The sequence below is a fragment of the Sebastes umbrosus genome, chromosome 18, assembly GCF_015220745.1.
Source record: "Sebastes umbrosus isolate fSebUmb1 chromosome 18, fSebUmb1.pri, whole genome shotgun sequence".
Taxonomy (NCBI): Eukaryota; Metazoa; Chordata; class Actinopteri; order Perciformes; family Sebastidae; genus Sebastes; species Sebastes umbrosus.
The window spans coordinates 24,400,054-24,416,690 of record NC_051286.1 but is presented as its reverse complement, the minus strand read 5'-3'; the positions used below and the strand labels follow the sequence as shown (position 1 = coordinate 24,416,690).

Sequence of the window (16,637 nt, the reverse complement as noted above, 5' to 3'; positions counted from 1 at the left end):
CTTCCCGAGTTGCCGGCAGTGTGATAAGCAGCTGTAGCGACTTACGTGCTGTTGATAATCTGGAACCTTTCTCCTTTCCTGAAGCTGAGGTCGTCTTCTGTCCGCGCCTCGTAGTCATAAAGTGCCACAAAGAGGGTGACTCCTGCAGGAGGGATAGAAACACAGCGTCAGCGCTCGGCAGATTAGCGAGAGAGAGAAAACGAAGCTATGACTGTTTAACTGACGACGCACTGGCAGCTTCTAGTGGGGGCATTCAAAACACTTTAGTTATTGTCAGACGACACATCTGGCCTCCAGACTAACTTTTTTACATTGGTTGCACTGATGTGCCTAACTTTTTCATTTAGGTGCAGCCAACAGGTTTTCACCGCGCCTTTTGGCGCTGCAATAATACAATTTAAATGATAACTTTGTTGTCAGTTCCCATACACGTTTCTTAACACATCATGTAAATGATTGTAAACAGGAGTAAAGGTGCAGATAAATCCAACCGGTCGAGGCAGATACCGAGAGACCACCCAACCAGAGCCTGGTTCTTCCCAAGGATTCTACCCGTTAAAGGGGAGGTGTTTTTTTTTTGCCACTGTTGCACCTGAACGATCTCTTGTTGGGTCTCTAAATTATAGAGTATGGTCTAGACCTGCTCTATATGAAAACTGTCTTGAGATAACTTCTGTTATGATTTGATGCTATATAAAAATGAATTGAACTGAATAAATGTTGTTTGAGTCAGACTAGGGATGTTAATAATTAACCGTTAACCGACATTAAGCATTATAACCAATTAACACTATTGGTTGAAACGGTGGAAAGAAATGTTAATAATGAATTAAAACGGAAGAGGAAGTCTTGGCCCGGATATCCGCTGGCTACACCACAACCTCAGAAATATTGTCCGTTGCCCCCCAGAGGTTTATCCATCATCAGACCGTTTTGTTCCAAGATTGGCTTTGCTCTAATTCTCTGCCAGCACAGCTCTCCTGTGGTAGAACTGGCTTCATAATGGTAGAATAACCTTTGCAGAAAAATGCTAAATTCTTCTCACAAAGTACCTGAAGTCACCTTCTCCCCACTGAGTCTTATCCTCTCTGCCACATCTCCCTCCAATAATCCCACTAATGTTGCCCTCATCACAGAAGTACAGAAGAAATAGCAGATTATCTCCCAGTAGCACTCCTCTCCTCTCACAGGACTACTTTCTCAGCCTGCTTGCTGCTTGCTGCTTGCTTGTGGCAAACGTGATAAAGGAATTGAGGCTCATTGCAGGATGTGTGAACAGATCGCAGCAGGAGGTTGATACAAATGAGAATGTGAGGTGGAGAAACACTCAGACTGTTAAAGTACCCTTTTAGGTGTGCTGGTAGAACATAAATATAACAAATAGTCGATGATTAGGAGACAACAGAGAACAAAGTGAAGCATTTAGTACAGAAATAAACTCACAGGCTCCTCAGGGACAGACTAAACCGACTCATCCTGGTCTCATTTTAATACGGCTTCTATTAAATTAACACACAATGTAAAATTACACTCTAAAAAGATTCATTCTTGCTTACTTTTAATTGGGGTTACAGGGTTATATAGTAGTTTGAGAATGAATTCATTGTCTGACCACTGTGAGTGAATAAGACACTGAGCTCTTTACCAGTTGACTCGTTGTGTGTTTCTCATATTAAGAGCATCAGCTAAATCCCTACCTCGCTTTGGAATGCTAGCTCAAGTATTTTTGCTTGTCTGAAGCACATCCACCACCTGAACTGCATGAATAGACAGTCGTGTGAATCCAGCCTCGCAGGGCAGCCACAAACTGCTTCGGACATGGAGCGGTGCAGTAACAGAAGCTGAGATTTGGGCTGCCTGAGTCCAGTTTGACTCCCATCAGACAGACTAAAAACCTCTCTAGATAAAGACCAGAGGCCTGAAAACCCTTTTTCAGTCATTATCAGCGTTATCTCACCAACGACCAACTCTGCTGATGGACAAGACTGGGAGCATCACAGCAGAATTTGTTAGTAAAAAAGTGTTTTTAGTGTACATACAACTTCCCCCGTGCTATTGGCGTCTGTAGTTATTAGAGAAAACTGAAATGATTTTCAAACTACAGCAAGAGGGTTATATAGTATACTGGCTCGCTTTTCTTCGGACTAAATGAGTAATGTCATTTAGGACAGATGTAACCTGAAAAAAATCCCTCTTAATGGCAGAGTATGGAGGGTATCCCCTGAAACTACAGTAGGCTACATCAGCTTTTATGGGTGAATACTCGATTCTGATTGGCTGCAGGCTGGCTGGCTTTTTTGTTGTTTTTTGCATGCAGTATAAATGTGTTATTTTCGACTATTCTAAAATGGTGTATCTGAATATTTCTGCATACTGGGGTCCCTAAACAGTCCTGAATTACATAAATTGGGTATCACTGTAAAGCTGACTCTTGTGGATCCAATGAGCCCAACTGTATTCATGTGTGATGATGTTAGTCCCCATAGTAGCCATTTCATTGTAGTGAGACTATTTTTTTAAACTTGATGTCACTGTATAAAATGACCTGTGGTGACCTCTAGGATACTCACAGCCTCATGAAACTTTACAGCCACAAACTAGAGACCTAGAACATTCAGAGGACAGATGGCTTTCCTAGCTAGATTGACAATAAGGGGGTTTCTGAGCAGTTTACACAACAGAAGTGCTCGCCATGTAATCACTGAAAAATGCAGTTCTTGCAGAAATCTGTTACCAAATCACAGCATGGCTTTTTCTATGGTGTTCCTCAAGGTCTTGGTGTCTTAATGTGGTATTTTGGAGGGATAATTGATAATTTGTATCAATTCTCAAATTTAAATTTAGCACAAAATCTGTGTAACACATGGTATCAACCCCAAAAATTGCTGCAACAACTTATGAGACATAATAGAGCACGGGGATGGACATCATATACTTCTATCATCATGTTCTAAATCCTAATACACTCTCACTATTCATTTTAATGAATTCATTTCTGATTTATGACCAGAACAACTTGACACACAGTGCTGAACTGCATCTCAAATTAATCTTCAGGTTCTCAGCTTTCAGATGATGTACACCACTTCTATGTGACATCTACTGTTGACCTGCTGTCTCCCCCCTAAAGACCCTCTGTACCCCCGTAAAAAAGACAAAATGGTCTATGTGGGTCTCTTAGGGTTAACATCAGTAGAGCAGAAAAAGTTCATTTTAAGTAATGTACAGTTTCGGTGTTGTGACTGCCAGTAACAGATAAAATTTGTAGAGATAATCATTTGAACTTTTCTGAAAAACATATAGTCTGAGTTATATTTCCACCAGTTTTCAAAGAGAAAGGGTCAATATTAAGGGAGAACCATCAATATGAAGTAAAACCCTTTCTTCTGTTCCAAGTATAGTTTTGAAAAGTCTGTTTTGGCATGAGGTTATAAATTGACACAGGAAGCTACCACCGCTGCAATGCTATCACATATTTTCTATAGCACTAAGGGTGTATAAAAGTCACTATGACAATTATTCCCCCAAGATGGTACCCACGGCCCAAATTTGGGGTCCTGGCTCGCGGACTAATATAGTGACAACAATGACATAAATTGAGAAACCTGTGAATAACATCACAAATAAGGTGGCAGGTTGTAGTTTAAGAGTACACCGAGTTTTTTTCCTGACTGTCTTATGGTGGATTATATAATCAAAAATTGTCAAGATATTGGGTGCCTTGTATAACAAATGTGTAAACTTTCTTTCTAAAAGAGATATTAAGAATATCATCAGTTTACATCATCAGTAGATGACAACGACACATGAAGACTGTTCGATGTGGTTAAAAGCTCTGGAAAAAACAAGTTAAAGGACCTTGAGTCTGTATTATTTTCTCAAACTACTACATCCAAGGTTAAGAGGGAACTTTCTCTGTCAAGCCAACAGTTTAATTGATAAAAAAACACTTTATTTGGAGGTAAAATTGAGAGTGAGTGCACACAAAATGCAAATAAACCCTCATTGCCCCAGAGAAGTGTGCGTGCACAGATATCTAAATGTAGGTAACCTTTTATCGTTCGCCTTATTTTCACTTCAAGTTTGACTAATCAGTGGGTTTGTTTCCAACCTGTCGGATCGGATGACTCGTGTTTCTTGCACCACTACACTTAATTTTAGCGAAGGCGCTGCATATCCAGATCTCAACAATTGATTTAGTGAGTACGATGTTATTATTACCGAGAGGAATGACGGCTGAAATTGTGGAAAAATTGAATTATCCTTTAAGAGGTTTGGCCCTCTATCTAACTCACTGTCTTAGTTGGATTTGTCTCGTCTCATAACAGTGTGGCGATAAGACAAAAAGCAGCACTCAGAGTGTTTCTCTCAGGTCTGAGGTGACTGCAGCTGTTGAGCTGTTTCATGCCTCTGAGTGTCTGACAAATGGAAGTTGAATGGGCACTTCTTTAAAGTCCACTTAAACTCTCTTGATCGCATCTTTTCAAGTCATTTCACTTGAGACGCTCTCACAGGACTGAGGCTCGGTATGAAGAGGCTGATGGGACTGCAGATAGAGAGGACCTGCTGCTATTCATGTGATAACAGAGAGAAGTGGAGAGAGCGTGTGATTGAAACACTCGACGACGTAACAAGACCCTGAACGCATCACAGCTGTGGTTTTATACTGCTGCTCGGATGTTCCATTAGGTCAGCAGAGGTGGGCGTTAGGTGTAAACTGGTTTATTGATTCATCTCAGAGTTGTCTGCTGGGATCCTACTCAATTAGTTACATAAGGTCACAGGACCAAACTGTGAATTTCCATTTGGGGAAATGACATCAGCAAAAGACCAACTGGTAATCAATAAAGATTCCTGAAGCCAGCTGCAATTTGGGCTCCTCTGCAGTGCGACTGAGGGGGTTGGGGGGGTGACTGTGGCTGTCAGACCAACAAGCGAGGCAGCTGTGTTATAACGGAGGTTGAGAGGGAAGGGCGGCTTAGGTCCAAATTTCCCCACCAGGAGAAAATTAAAAAGCTAAACCCCGCTCTGCTCCTCTGCCACTGAGTGGATTTGGATTATGCAGCGCAGAAAATAATCCACACTATGAGGGAGAGGACTCCTGCTAAGTTGAGTGGAAATGCTGAGTTCCTCTGCAGAGCAGCCTGGGCTCAGTCAAATATAAAGGATATCCTGAGTAGGAATATTCCCTACATAAACAATGATCCCGGCACACACAAAACCTTGTGCTAATGCCAGCCGGACGTTCCTGACAGGGCCGGGCCGGGCTGGGGTCGGCAGTGGAGCAGTAGAAGGGGCTGTGAGGTGAGGATTGTCAGGATTTTGGGATGCCATGGGAAGTCTTTAGACGCAAATTTGCACCATGCGACGCAAATGGCATGAATGACGTGACTTTCGCGTGTTCGCATCGCGTCATTCGTGTGACACTGTGTCACGAAAGACACGTACAGAGTACCGGACCAAGACTGAGACCGACTTGCACAAGTAAATGTTCGTTCTTGGTCTGAACACAGCATAAGAGTTAGTGCGTTTGCATACGGAGGTGGATGTGTGTGGGAGGCTGTCAGCAAGGATATCACTGGCTGCATTGAACTGTGTGGGAAACGAAGTCAAAAGAAATGACCTTCACACTCCAGTTTGTGTTAGTTGCAGATACTTTCCCTGTTCTGACAAAACAATAAAGACACACCAAAGGACCCCTTCAAATTAATGACTTCCTCCTTCTGTGTTCTTGGCAAAATACCGTTTGATTCTCAGAGCTTTTACTGTCTCAGAGTTTCCGAGTTCTGCTCCAGAAACGAAGGTGTTACACGTGAACGGACGGAAGGACGGACACGCGGAACGCTATATACCCCCCGACTACGTTGCATGTTACTGGAATATACAGGAAGACTCTGACAGGAAAAACAGCCGATCAGTCATGTGAGTTAAATGTTCACTACGTCAGACCTTATTTGGCAAAGACATTTTCATAGTCCATTTAGCGCATCAACTCTATTTCGAGAAAAGAAAACGAGAGTTACGTATGTAACTACGGTTCTATGAGTTCTGGATGACTGCCAGAGGCAGTGTTTAACACTGGATGTTATCCATCTCGCGCACGCGCAGGTCGAGTATTTAATATCAACAAAGTCACATGTGACCTGGGATGACGTAGTTTATATAAGCCCACGTCATCATCAGAGATGTCCCTCCAGAATCTTCTCGCCAAGATTCCGAGTGACAGCCAACTCTGGCAGTCATCCAGAACTCATAGAACCGTAGTTACATACGTAACTCTCGTTCTATTTCGTTCTTCCTGACTGCCAGAGGCAGTGTTTAACACTGGATGACGACTACCAACGTAGTCACGAGGAAAACCCACCTCACCGGGAACGGCCTGTGGATTCCTGAAAGACCACCGATGCTACTGCATGGGGAGCAGCAACATTGACCCTGTAAAAACGGGCAAAGGTGCATGGAGTAGCCCAGCTGGCCGCAGCGCAGATATCACTTAGGGGGATCCCCCGTAGTGCTGCCCAGGAAGTGGAGACACTCCTGGTGGAGTGGCCTCTGATATTAAGAGGTAAAGGCAGTCCTTTTGACCTGTATGCTTCCTCAATGGCCTGAACAATCCACCTGGAAAGCCTCTGCTTGGACAGGGTGTGCCCTTTCCTATGGCCCCCATAGCAGACAAACAGACTATCAGAGCGGCGAAAGCTCGCAGTCACCTGTATATAATGCCTTAAGGCCCTCACTGGGCAGAGCAGTTCTGCTGACTTAGCATCTTCACCCTGTAGGCATGAAGGGTCATAAGCTGCCAGCTCAATGACCTGATTAGAGTGGGCCGGAGCCAACCTCTTCGGGAAAAATGATGGGTTAGGCCAAAGTGCTACCCCTGTGCCATCCGAGTTCCAGCGAATACACGTTTCACTCACTGACAAGGCGTGAAGTTCACTCACACGTTTTGCTGATGCCATCGCCAAAAGGAAAGCAACCTTTACTGAAGACCACTCCAGCCCCGACTGATCCAGAGGCTCGAAGGGGGGGAGACAAAGGGCTTCTAGCACCAGAGGCAGTTCCCACGAGGAAACCTTGACAGCCTGCGGGGGGTTCCGCCGCTGGGCTCCTTTAAGAAATCGGGTCACCAGAGTGTGAGACCCCACGGTCTGGTTATCCACTCTGACATGCCCGGCTGAAATAGCAGCTACATAGACCTTCAAGGTAGAAGGAGAGAGTTTCTTCTCCAGCAAAGACTGCAAAAATCTCAGTATTATTGGCACAGAGGCACTCTGAGGTATCTCCTCATGAACTTTACACCACTCTGAGAATATTTTCCACCTGTTGGCATACAGTGCCCTGGTGGAGGGTGCTCTTGAGTCAGAAATGGTTTGAATTACCGCCTGGTCACATACCCTTAGGAGTGGGTCCGGCTCCTCAGGGGCCATACCCAAAGCTGTAGGCGATCCGGGTTCGGATGCCAGATGCGGCCCCCCAGCTGTGAGAGCAAGTCTTGCCTCTTGGGCAGGCACCATGGAACTCCGTCCAGAAGCCTGTGCATCCCTGGAAACCAGGGTCTCCCCGGCCAGTTTGGGGCGACCAACAGGAGTCTGTTGTTGCCGTGCTGTATTCTGTGTAGCGTTACTGCTATCAGTGGGAATGGTGGGAAGGCATAGAGGAGGCAATCTGGCCATGGGTGTGCCAGGGCATCCTGTCCCAACGGGCATGCTGTCTCCGTCAGGGAGAACCAAAGAGGGCAGTGCGTTGAGGCTTCTGAGGCAAACAGGTCCACCTCTGCTGCGCCATATTTGCGCCATATCTCCTCTACCACCTCTGGGTGGAGCCTCCACTCGCCCGCGGGGGGTTTCTGGCGGGAGAGAAAGTCTGCCACCACATTCTGTGGCCCTGGCAGATACATGGCCCTGAGGCTGGAAAAACAAGGGAAAGCCCATACCAGAAGTCTCCGTGCCACCTGTAGCAACCGGGTTGATCTGGTGCCCCCTTGCCGGTTTACATGGTAGACAGCTGACTTGTTGTCGGACCGTACAACAACATGCCTGCCTCTCAAATGTGGTAGGAATTTGCGAAGTGCCAAATATATAGCACGGAGCTCGAGCACATTTATGTGCTCCGCCGCTTCCTGTGCTGTCCAGAGCCCCCTTATCGCTCTGTGCTGCCATACTGCCCCCCAGCCGGAGGGCGAAGCATCGGTCACCACCACCTCGCGACGTGAGGGAATCGAACCCAATGAGATGCCCCTGGCCAGATATGCCCCGGCTCTCCATGGCCGCAATGCAAGGAGGCATCGGCTGGACACCCTGACTCTCTTGGATCTGTGGGACTTTGGATCTAATTGGAGACAATTGATCCAAATTTGGAATGGCCGTAAGTACAGGAGGCCCAGTGGCACTACTGATGTTACTGACGTCAACATACCTAACAGCCTGAGAAACAGGCTGTACCTCAACCTCCTGTTCTTCCGGAACCGGAGGAGGAGCTGGAGTATGGCGTTTACTCGTCTTGGTGTTGGGAAGGCCAGCATATGGCGGGAGTCCAGAGTTAAACCAATGAACACTACCCTTTGGCTGGGTATGAGACAACTCTTGGCATGGTTGACGGTAAGGCCCAACCTCGTCACGTGATGCAGAAGGGACGCAGTGTCCCGCTCTGCCTGTTCCCTGGTCAGAGCACAAATTAGCCAATCGTCCAGGTATGGGAGGATAAGCATACCCCTGGCCTGCATTGGGGCGAGTGCCGCCCTCATGCACCTTGTGAAGACCCGTGGGGCAAGGGAAAGACCAAATGGGAGCACCTTGAATTGGAAGGCCTTGCCTTCGAATGCGAAGCGCAGGTACTGCCTGTGAGATAGTGCTATTGGGACGTGAAAGTATGCGTCCTTCAAATCGATGGATGTGAACCAACTGTGCCGTGTCACGTTTTGGAGCACATCTGCTGTACTCAGCATGTGGAAGGGCAACACCTTCAGAAATGTGTTCAGCCCTCGTAAGTCCAGTATAGGGCGAAACCCACCCTCTCTCTTTGGAATCAGAAAATAAACTGAGTAAAACCCACCTTGCTGTGTCTCTTGCCCCAGCTCTTCGATGGCACCCTTCCCCAGGAGGGTGGATATTTCTTGTCTGAGTGCCTGGGACTTTGTGGGATCTCTGACCGTGGTCAGTCTGATCCCACTGAAAACTGGGGGCCGGCGTCGGAATTGGAGATTGTACCCTTGGGAAAGCGTAGCCACCACCCAAGGGTCTGAAGTGCTGCTTTCCCAGCAGCTGAGTTGCTGCTGGGAGAAGCGTCCGACTGCCGGCCCCGGGGCATCAGGATCTTCCCCTCTGGCCCTTTGGGTACCTGGGGGGGCGATACCCTGACCCCCGACCCCTTCTCGCTTGAGGCACCGGCCGTGCCGGAGCCTGCGAGGTCCTCGGGTACGTATCAGGACGAGCTGGAAGCCGAGGGCGACTGGTACCACCACCCTGTGGGGGCCGCTGTCGCAATAAAGGCGTAGGTTCCCGGAAGCTAGCAAACTGCTGCCGAGTCTGGTTCGCCTGGATTCCCCGCTCCAAGGCCTGCTGTGCTGCTGGGCCAAACAGCTCCCCCGGAACCACGGGGAGAGTGCGGAGGGCTCTCCGGCCCGGCTCCGAAAGCGGAGATTGGGCCAGCCATACCTGCCGGCGAGTCAGCGTAAGGGTCGACATTAGTCTGCCAAGCTCCCTTGTGATAAGACCGAACGCCTGCAGGGATGCATCACTGAGGCTCTGGACGGAAGCATCCACGCCAGCAGCTTACAGGGACTGGGACAAGGATAGTATCAGGTGGGAAAGAGAGTTTCCAAGACGGCCCATGCGTGCCGCTGTTTCATAAGCCTTGACTAGAAAGTCGTCTGTGATGCGACACTGGGGCCTGGGACAGCGAGCATCAGGCCTCAAGACCTCATTGGGAGACACAATAAGGGCGGCAATAGATGGCTCCACTGCTGGCATCTTACCCAGTCCGTAAGTGTCAGCGTTCTGCATTGAAGCTAAGGCCCTGCCGTTAGTGGTGTGGTGGGAAAGCGATTTCGGGTCTGGCCAGCATTTGTGGAGCTCCTCAATGTATGGCTGGGAGGGTGGAACAGAGAAACCCGCCAGGGGCGGGGCCCACCTAAAAAATGCACTGGATGAGGTGCCCGCAGTCGGGGTCTCATCCAAGCCTAAGCGTGCCAGAGCCATACGGACCACTGGCTTAACTGTCGCTGGAGCAGACTCTGAGTCTGCCCTGGACCCACTTCCTGACTGCTGGGAACAGGTGTCAGAAGCGTGGGAGGAGGCTACTAGCTCTCCCTGTCCAGGCCGGTCCTCACAGAACTGGCTACAGGAAGCCCTCGTAGACAGGGCATCCTCATCCCATCTCAGTGGGGTAGGTGTCATAGCCTGCGGGCTGTCATTCTGGGTTGCGTTCACCCTGCCTGGCTGAAGGTTAAGGAGCAGCGCTTTAATCTCAGCAAACTCTGATGTTAGCGTGTCGACCTTAGTTGCCAAACAGTCCACTTTCTGTGCCTTTTTTGTAGGTGGGGCCCCCTTAGGTGGGGCGCGTCTCCGCCCACTCCGTGCATTTGAAGGTACACCCGATAGGGGCAACTGGAACTCGAGCTGCTCTTCTAGCTCAGCTAATCGAGCTATCTTCAGCTCCCGTGGCATAAAACTACAATTCATGCACTGACTGTCGGACAGCCCCTCCCTCAGGTGTACAACACCGAGGCATGTGGGGCATTCATCATTTCCATCAGTAGCTAGCAGTGGAGCCATGCAGGCACGGCAAACATGCTCACCTAACATGGTGCTGCTGATATTTATAATAATTCTTAGTATTAATTTTATACTCTTATATTTAATTAAATAATGTATTTATCTTACTAATATAATGTGTTTACTTAGTTATGCAAATCATTGGTTACACTGGAGTGAAAGCACTCTCTAGTAACAGAGAGAAAAAAAATTACATCAATTTGCTTAACAGCAAACTGTCTCAGTAACTAGACACTAGCTTTGAACTAGGACTGTTATTATACAAAAGACAGGGGAGATAATAACTTCCCCATTAACAGCAGCCACAAAATAAGTTAACCCACAAGCGAAATCACTTACTGGGGAGCGGTCGCTCTATCTATCAACAAAGGAGATGTCTGCTTTAACGAGTGAAATCACTCGCTGCTGAGCAATACACACTGTAAAAGGAAATGAATTAGCCGACAACAGCCTAATGGGGCTCGTTGTCCGACGGAGGCTCGCCGATACTGTAGCGCAAACACTTAGCTCGGCGGCAATAAACAATAAAGGAGACCGAAAACAGACTCCTATCAACAAACGTAACTTAAACTCTAACGACGGGAGGATATACTCACCTTGTTATCCTAGCTCACCTGTCGTTAGCCTCGCTGAATTGAACCGGCGAAAACACCGGTGTTACAGCGTCTAAAGTGTTAGAGTGTAGCCGTGATTAACTAATCGCAGCCCTTGGAGGACGAAACCGTAGCTCCAACCATGCGGTTGCAGGGCTTCCAGCGAAAAGTCAACGGCTTATCTCTTTAATCAACCTGCATTCGCGGATTACCTGCCGCGAGAAGATTCAAGGGACATCTCTGATGATGACGTGGGCTTATATAAACTACGTCATCCCAGGTCACATGTGACTTTGTTGATATTAAATACTCGACCTGCGCGTGCGCGAGATGGATAACATCCAGTGTTAAACACTGCCTCTGGCAGTCAGGAAGAACGAAATAGAACCCACCTCAAGTGAGAGTAAAAACCTTTTTGCACGATTGAGTAAGTTCTATTGAATTTTTCCGTTTCCAGGCAGCTTTTCTAATGCAATATTTTAAAATGTGCATAAAAACACGGCTACTGACAGACGACTGGAAGTGCTCTAGTAAGTGTGCTGCTATCACTACGCAGCCCGTGTAGACATTGTGTAGACAAGGACCTCTACACACCAATGAATCATTGTTTTCCTCTTGAGAGAGTGAAGATCCAAAATCTTGAGGTAGCATTACCTTGGGTGCTGCACTCCGCTTGGGTGTTATGCCTCACAGCAGCGCTCAAAGTTCAATGAGTGTAAACTCTGACTATATTTGGTGTTGACCTTTCAATATAAAACTAATGAGATCACAGCTGTCCACGACATGACCCGATAACAACCGGTGATAGATGAAGAGCTTGTTCTGCTGCTGTACGGCTGCTATACAAGGTATCAACCTGCCCATTAGGATCTAATGTAAATACTCATTTACACACCGATGGCTCAGCCTTCGGGAGCAAATTGGGGTTAAGTGTCTTGCCCAAGGACATTTCGACATGTGACCAGAGGAGCCGGGGATTGATCTCCCGACATTCCGATTGGTGGGCGACCCGCCACGGCCGCCCATTATATCCTTCCTGATCTTGGCAGTATAAACAGAGACTTCCCTCCCAAGAAAAAACTACGCAAATGGCCAAAAAAAAGATACGTTTACGTTCAAGTGACGAATGCTATCTAGCAGTTGGGGTGATTCCATCAGGAGCAATCATAATAAAAATAGTGTAACGCCGTTACAGAGACACAAAGTCTGCATAGGACAAGGTCAGAGGTCGGGAGGATGGATGGGTCTACAAAATGTTGGCCTTTAACCAGTGGGCTACCTCCGGCTCTGAAAAGGGAAGCTAATGAGGAAGTGCCTTAAACTTGCATACTCTCTAACAGCCAGCAGGGGGCGACTCCTCTGGTTGCAAAAAGAAGTCTGATTGTATAGAAGTCTATGAGAAAATGAGCCTACTTCTCACTTGATTTATTACCTCAGTAAACATTGTAAACATGAGTTTATGGTCTCAATCGCTAGTTTCAAGTCTTCTTCAATACAGCATGTTCATTTAGTAAATTATGGTCCCATTTAGAGTCAAATAGACCATAAAGCAAGATGGCGACGGCCAAAATAATGAACTTGAGGCTTCAAAACTGCAGTCCACAAACCAATGGGTGACGTCACGGTGACTACGCCCACTTCTTATATATAGTCTAAGCTTTTAACACAGCAGACCGCAGTTTGTTTCCTGTTTCACACCTACAGTAAACGTTGGTTTCTTTAAACCAAGACCACCATCATTCCCTGACCTTAACCTACCTAGTTATCGTTGAAACCATGATGATGAAGGTCCCTCAACCTTTACGAAGTAGTCATTTTAACCCAAATCACAACCTTTCCCAAAACTCATCAAGTTGTTTTTGTGCCTAAACCTAAGCATAGCGTTGTCACATCACACACAGCACATTAAACAGCATGTATTTGATATTAGAGCAGAGTGCAAACACCAATCAGATTTAGATTGACTGTGGTTTTCACACCTCTGATCACGACCGGTCCTAACTAACCTCGAAACATCACACATCCTTTACCTGTCCCACCACGAGTCCTCAGCGTTCCAGTGTGAGAGGAAGTGCTGACCCCCCCGAAGACCGTCATCCCCTGTCCGACGGGGGCGTGGAAGTTGTTGTAGTTGGGGATGGCGGTGACCCCGAAGCTGGGGTAGTGCTGCGGCGTGGGGTCGGCCCCATAGCGGTAGCCGGCTCCCTGGGAAGTGCTGGTGTCTCGGTCGTCTGTGAGTTTGGTTGCTTCCTTATCCTTGCATTGCACACAGCCCATTATCTATAATCTGGGGATGATGAGAGAGAGAAAAGACATCAGGTTGAGGCTGACTGAGTGATGGACACATAACTCTTGAGTGAACGTGACAGTGGAAGATTACATGTGATAACTGGCAGGAGAAATAAAATGCAAACAGGCTAAAAGAGCCTTAATGCAGGCAGTGAATTCAATTTATATACAATATATAATATATACTATAAGTTGGACTGGTGGATCGATAAGGTGAAACATGCCGTCTGGCCGCGCTCGGCCGCTCAGCACACCAAACTGAACTGAATTCATCACTCTGTTCAAGGTTGTGCGTTCACACAGCTTTCTCTACAGATGACACCCGTCCACTGATTAGCACTCTGTTCTGGGAGGCAGGGACCTTTTGTTTATAGCCTGACACACAGCTTGGTCCCTGGATGACTCACACAAACACTGTGTCTCTTTCTTGGTCAGGAGGAGGAATAACGGCTCCTATAACACTGATGTCAGGGAGGCTGGGCCGGGGGAGAAGGGGAGATGTGGTGGCGCGGCGCCGTGCTGTCAACATCACCCCGTTGATCTTAACGGAGAGCGGTGGGAGGACAGAGTGTCGGCAACCGGACGCTGCGTTTGTCACGGAGCCGAAACAATCAAAGTCAGCTTTCGCCTTCAAAGCATTCAACTCTATTCTTTACTGTGCAGCACTACCTATAAATCCTCTGTCATAAGCCTCTTTAAAAATGTCTATTGCATTGCACGGTGAGCTACAAATTCTGACTTTCTGCTTTAAAAGCAGGAATTCGAAGTTGGAAATACAGTTACAGCGACACACACTGAGCGGGACATCGAGAGCCAAAGTGAAACCGAAACTTCCAGGTTCTGTCACAGGAGTAAGAAAACTTCATTCAAAATTACAAAGGTTGGAGTGGGGCTGATTGGTTTGATAATATGGAAAGTTAACAGCAGGAACACACTTTATGTTTTCAGAAAGACAAATAAAAGAAATGCTGAATGAGACGTCACATTAAAGCTACTACGAGGAACTTTCATTTTGTGTTGATTTTGGCGGATACCGAGGACAAAAGCGGTAGTGTTTCCGAGCACCAGAGTCCCTTTAGAAAACCTCTCATTTTAATACAGCAGGGTCCGACAGTCTTCCCCGCTCAGTCCTGGTTCTGGTTCTCCCGTGCCTCCCTTCACTCCAGCAGGCCCAGCAATACGGCCTGGGCCTCCAGCGGCGTGTTGTCGGTGAGCGGAGGGGTACTCGGTCGGTTGCAATCTGCAACCACACCACTAGATGCCACTGAATCCTACACACTGTCCCTTTAAGAGAAGTGAAATTAGCTTCTGAGATCCCAACTTTTGAAATGATTTATCGGACGGAGAGTTGCATTATGGGAATTGAAAGATCCAGTGTTTGTAGAGCTTGACCCAATCTGTTTTTTTTTTACAAGCTCCCCGACTTCATGGAAGTGCAAAACTGCTAAAAAAAGGTCGTTCTGACTTTTCTTTTGTAATAATCTGAATCTTCTGGGTTGCAATGAAGCGGGAATCTATCCACAGTGTTTGTAGAGGGAGTAATGTAGACACAGCTCCAGACTACAGTCTAAGAACATATTGAAATACTTTCTCAACAGTTTATTTATGACTGAGCTAGGATGGTCTTTAACTCAGCAAAATTAAATGCTGAGATTTGAAAAAGGACATGAGCCACACCACAGCGGGGCACGAGATTACTCTTTGACAATGTTGTGTACTCCCGGAGGAATTAATGCCGTCTAATTGTTTCTTTGCAAAACAACGATGAAAATACCGGCGACGGCGTGGCGCATCAGCGCAGACACAACGGGTGATAAATCCAGCCTCTCCTTGGGAGACAAAGCGTCGGTCTGGCCTTCAGCTCCGGTCTGTCCTCAAATGTGTCACTGGAGAATATATTTCAGTACTCCCTCCCCTGCCTTCCCTCTGTCTGCTGGCTCAGTCACCTCATCTGACTGCAGCTAGAAGCAAGAACTGCATTCAACTTGTGTAACACACTGTGAGGACAGAGAGGAGAATAATGAATGAGGAGTGTGGGCTTCCCCTTCTTAGCAGCAGCTGCAATAAACAAGTAGATGATCATAGAAAGGAACCTCACTGACAAACAATAAGCCCTCTGAATGGAGATAATCACACTCCGATCTAATGACAAGCTGTGACAGTAACCAAACAATGACACAATATCCACCTACTGACAATATCACAGTGGAATCTGCTGCACAACAATAACTAAGTTACTCTTTAAGCGAAGGACGTGAATACTTCTTCCATCACTGACGAAATAGGGGCTGCACGATTATGGCCAAAATGAGTGTGTGTATAACGTTACTGACTGTGCCGCTGTGTGCCGACGTAAAACCATCATGTGGCAGCTGCACATGTGTTTGTGTGACCAGCAAAAACTCGGACAAATGAGACTGGTGAAAACGGCTTTGACTTGCTGCTGACTGACGGTTCATCTCCAGCTGTTAGTTTAGGAAGCGCTTGATTTATGCAACAGAGTTTTCTATGAGCGGAGCATTTTAAACATCAATATTGCAGTCGATCGTGTTCATTTAATTTGTGGGAAGTTAAAATCGAGATTGTGATTAATATTTGATTCATTGTGCAGCCCTGTGAGGAAATATAACCTGGATACTCCAAAAACCTGATCATAACTAGAATGGCACTTGTAGAGCGCAGACCTCCGCCCCCCTCCATCCAGCTTGCACCATCATCCACGAGTATTTTTGTTTATGTTGAGATCAGCTGTACGTAGCGGAGCATCGTAAAACACTTCATTGAAACTGGACAGAAACAAAATAAAACTCACCTAAACCGTCGTTGTTACTCATTCCCACAATCACCAAGTGTGATTTGGTCGAACTCAAACTGTAATTTCACCGAGTTTAATGTGAAAAAACGCAGAATCTACAGTTGTTGCACCAACCACCAGCCAAATGCTGGTAAAATATGCAAGTGGCTGCTAGATTTTCTTCACTCA

General features: G+C 46.9%; 1 protein-coding gene across 7 annotated transcripts in view; it reads right to left on the bottom strand.

Moving 5' to 3' along the window:
- Nucleotides 1-16,637, bottom strand: part of fynb (FYN proto-oncogene, Src family tyrosine kinase b) — a 99,715-nt gene that overhangs the window by 29,403 nt on the left and 53,675 nt on the right. For 5 of the 7 annotated variants that reach the window (XM_037751583.1, XM_037751581.1, XM_037751585.1 and 2 more), the window contains 2 exons: nucleotides 13,396-13,652; nucleotides 46-142 (listed from right to left, as the gene is read on the bottom strand). In XM_037751583.1, the coding sequence (XP_037607511.1) occupies nucleotides 46-142; nucleotides 13,396-13,642 (344 nt within the window). In that variant the 5' untranslated portion in view covers nucleotides 13,643-13,652. Of the gene's footprint in view, nucleotides 1-45; nucleotides 143-13,395; nucleotides 13,653-15,428; nucleotides 15,580-15,600; nucleotides 15,623-15,665; nucleotides 15,713-16,637 lie in introns of those variants that run through there. The other 2 variants (XM_037751582.1, XM_037751584.1) reach the window with 2 other exon arrangements.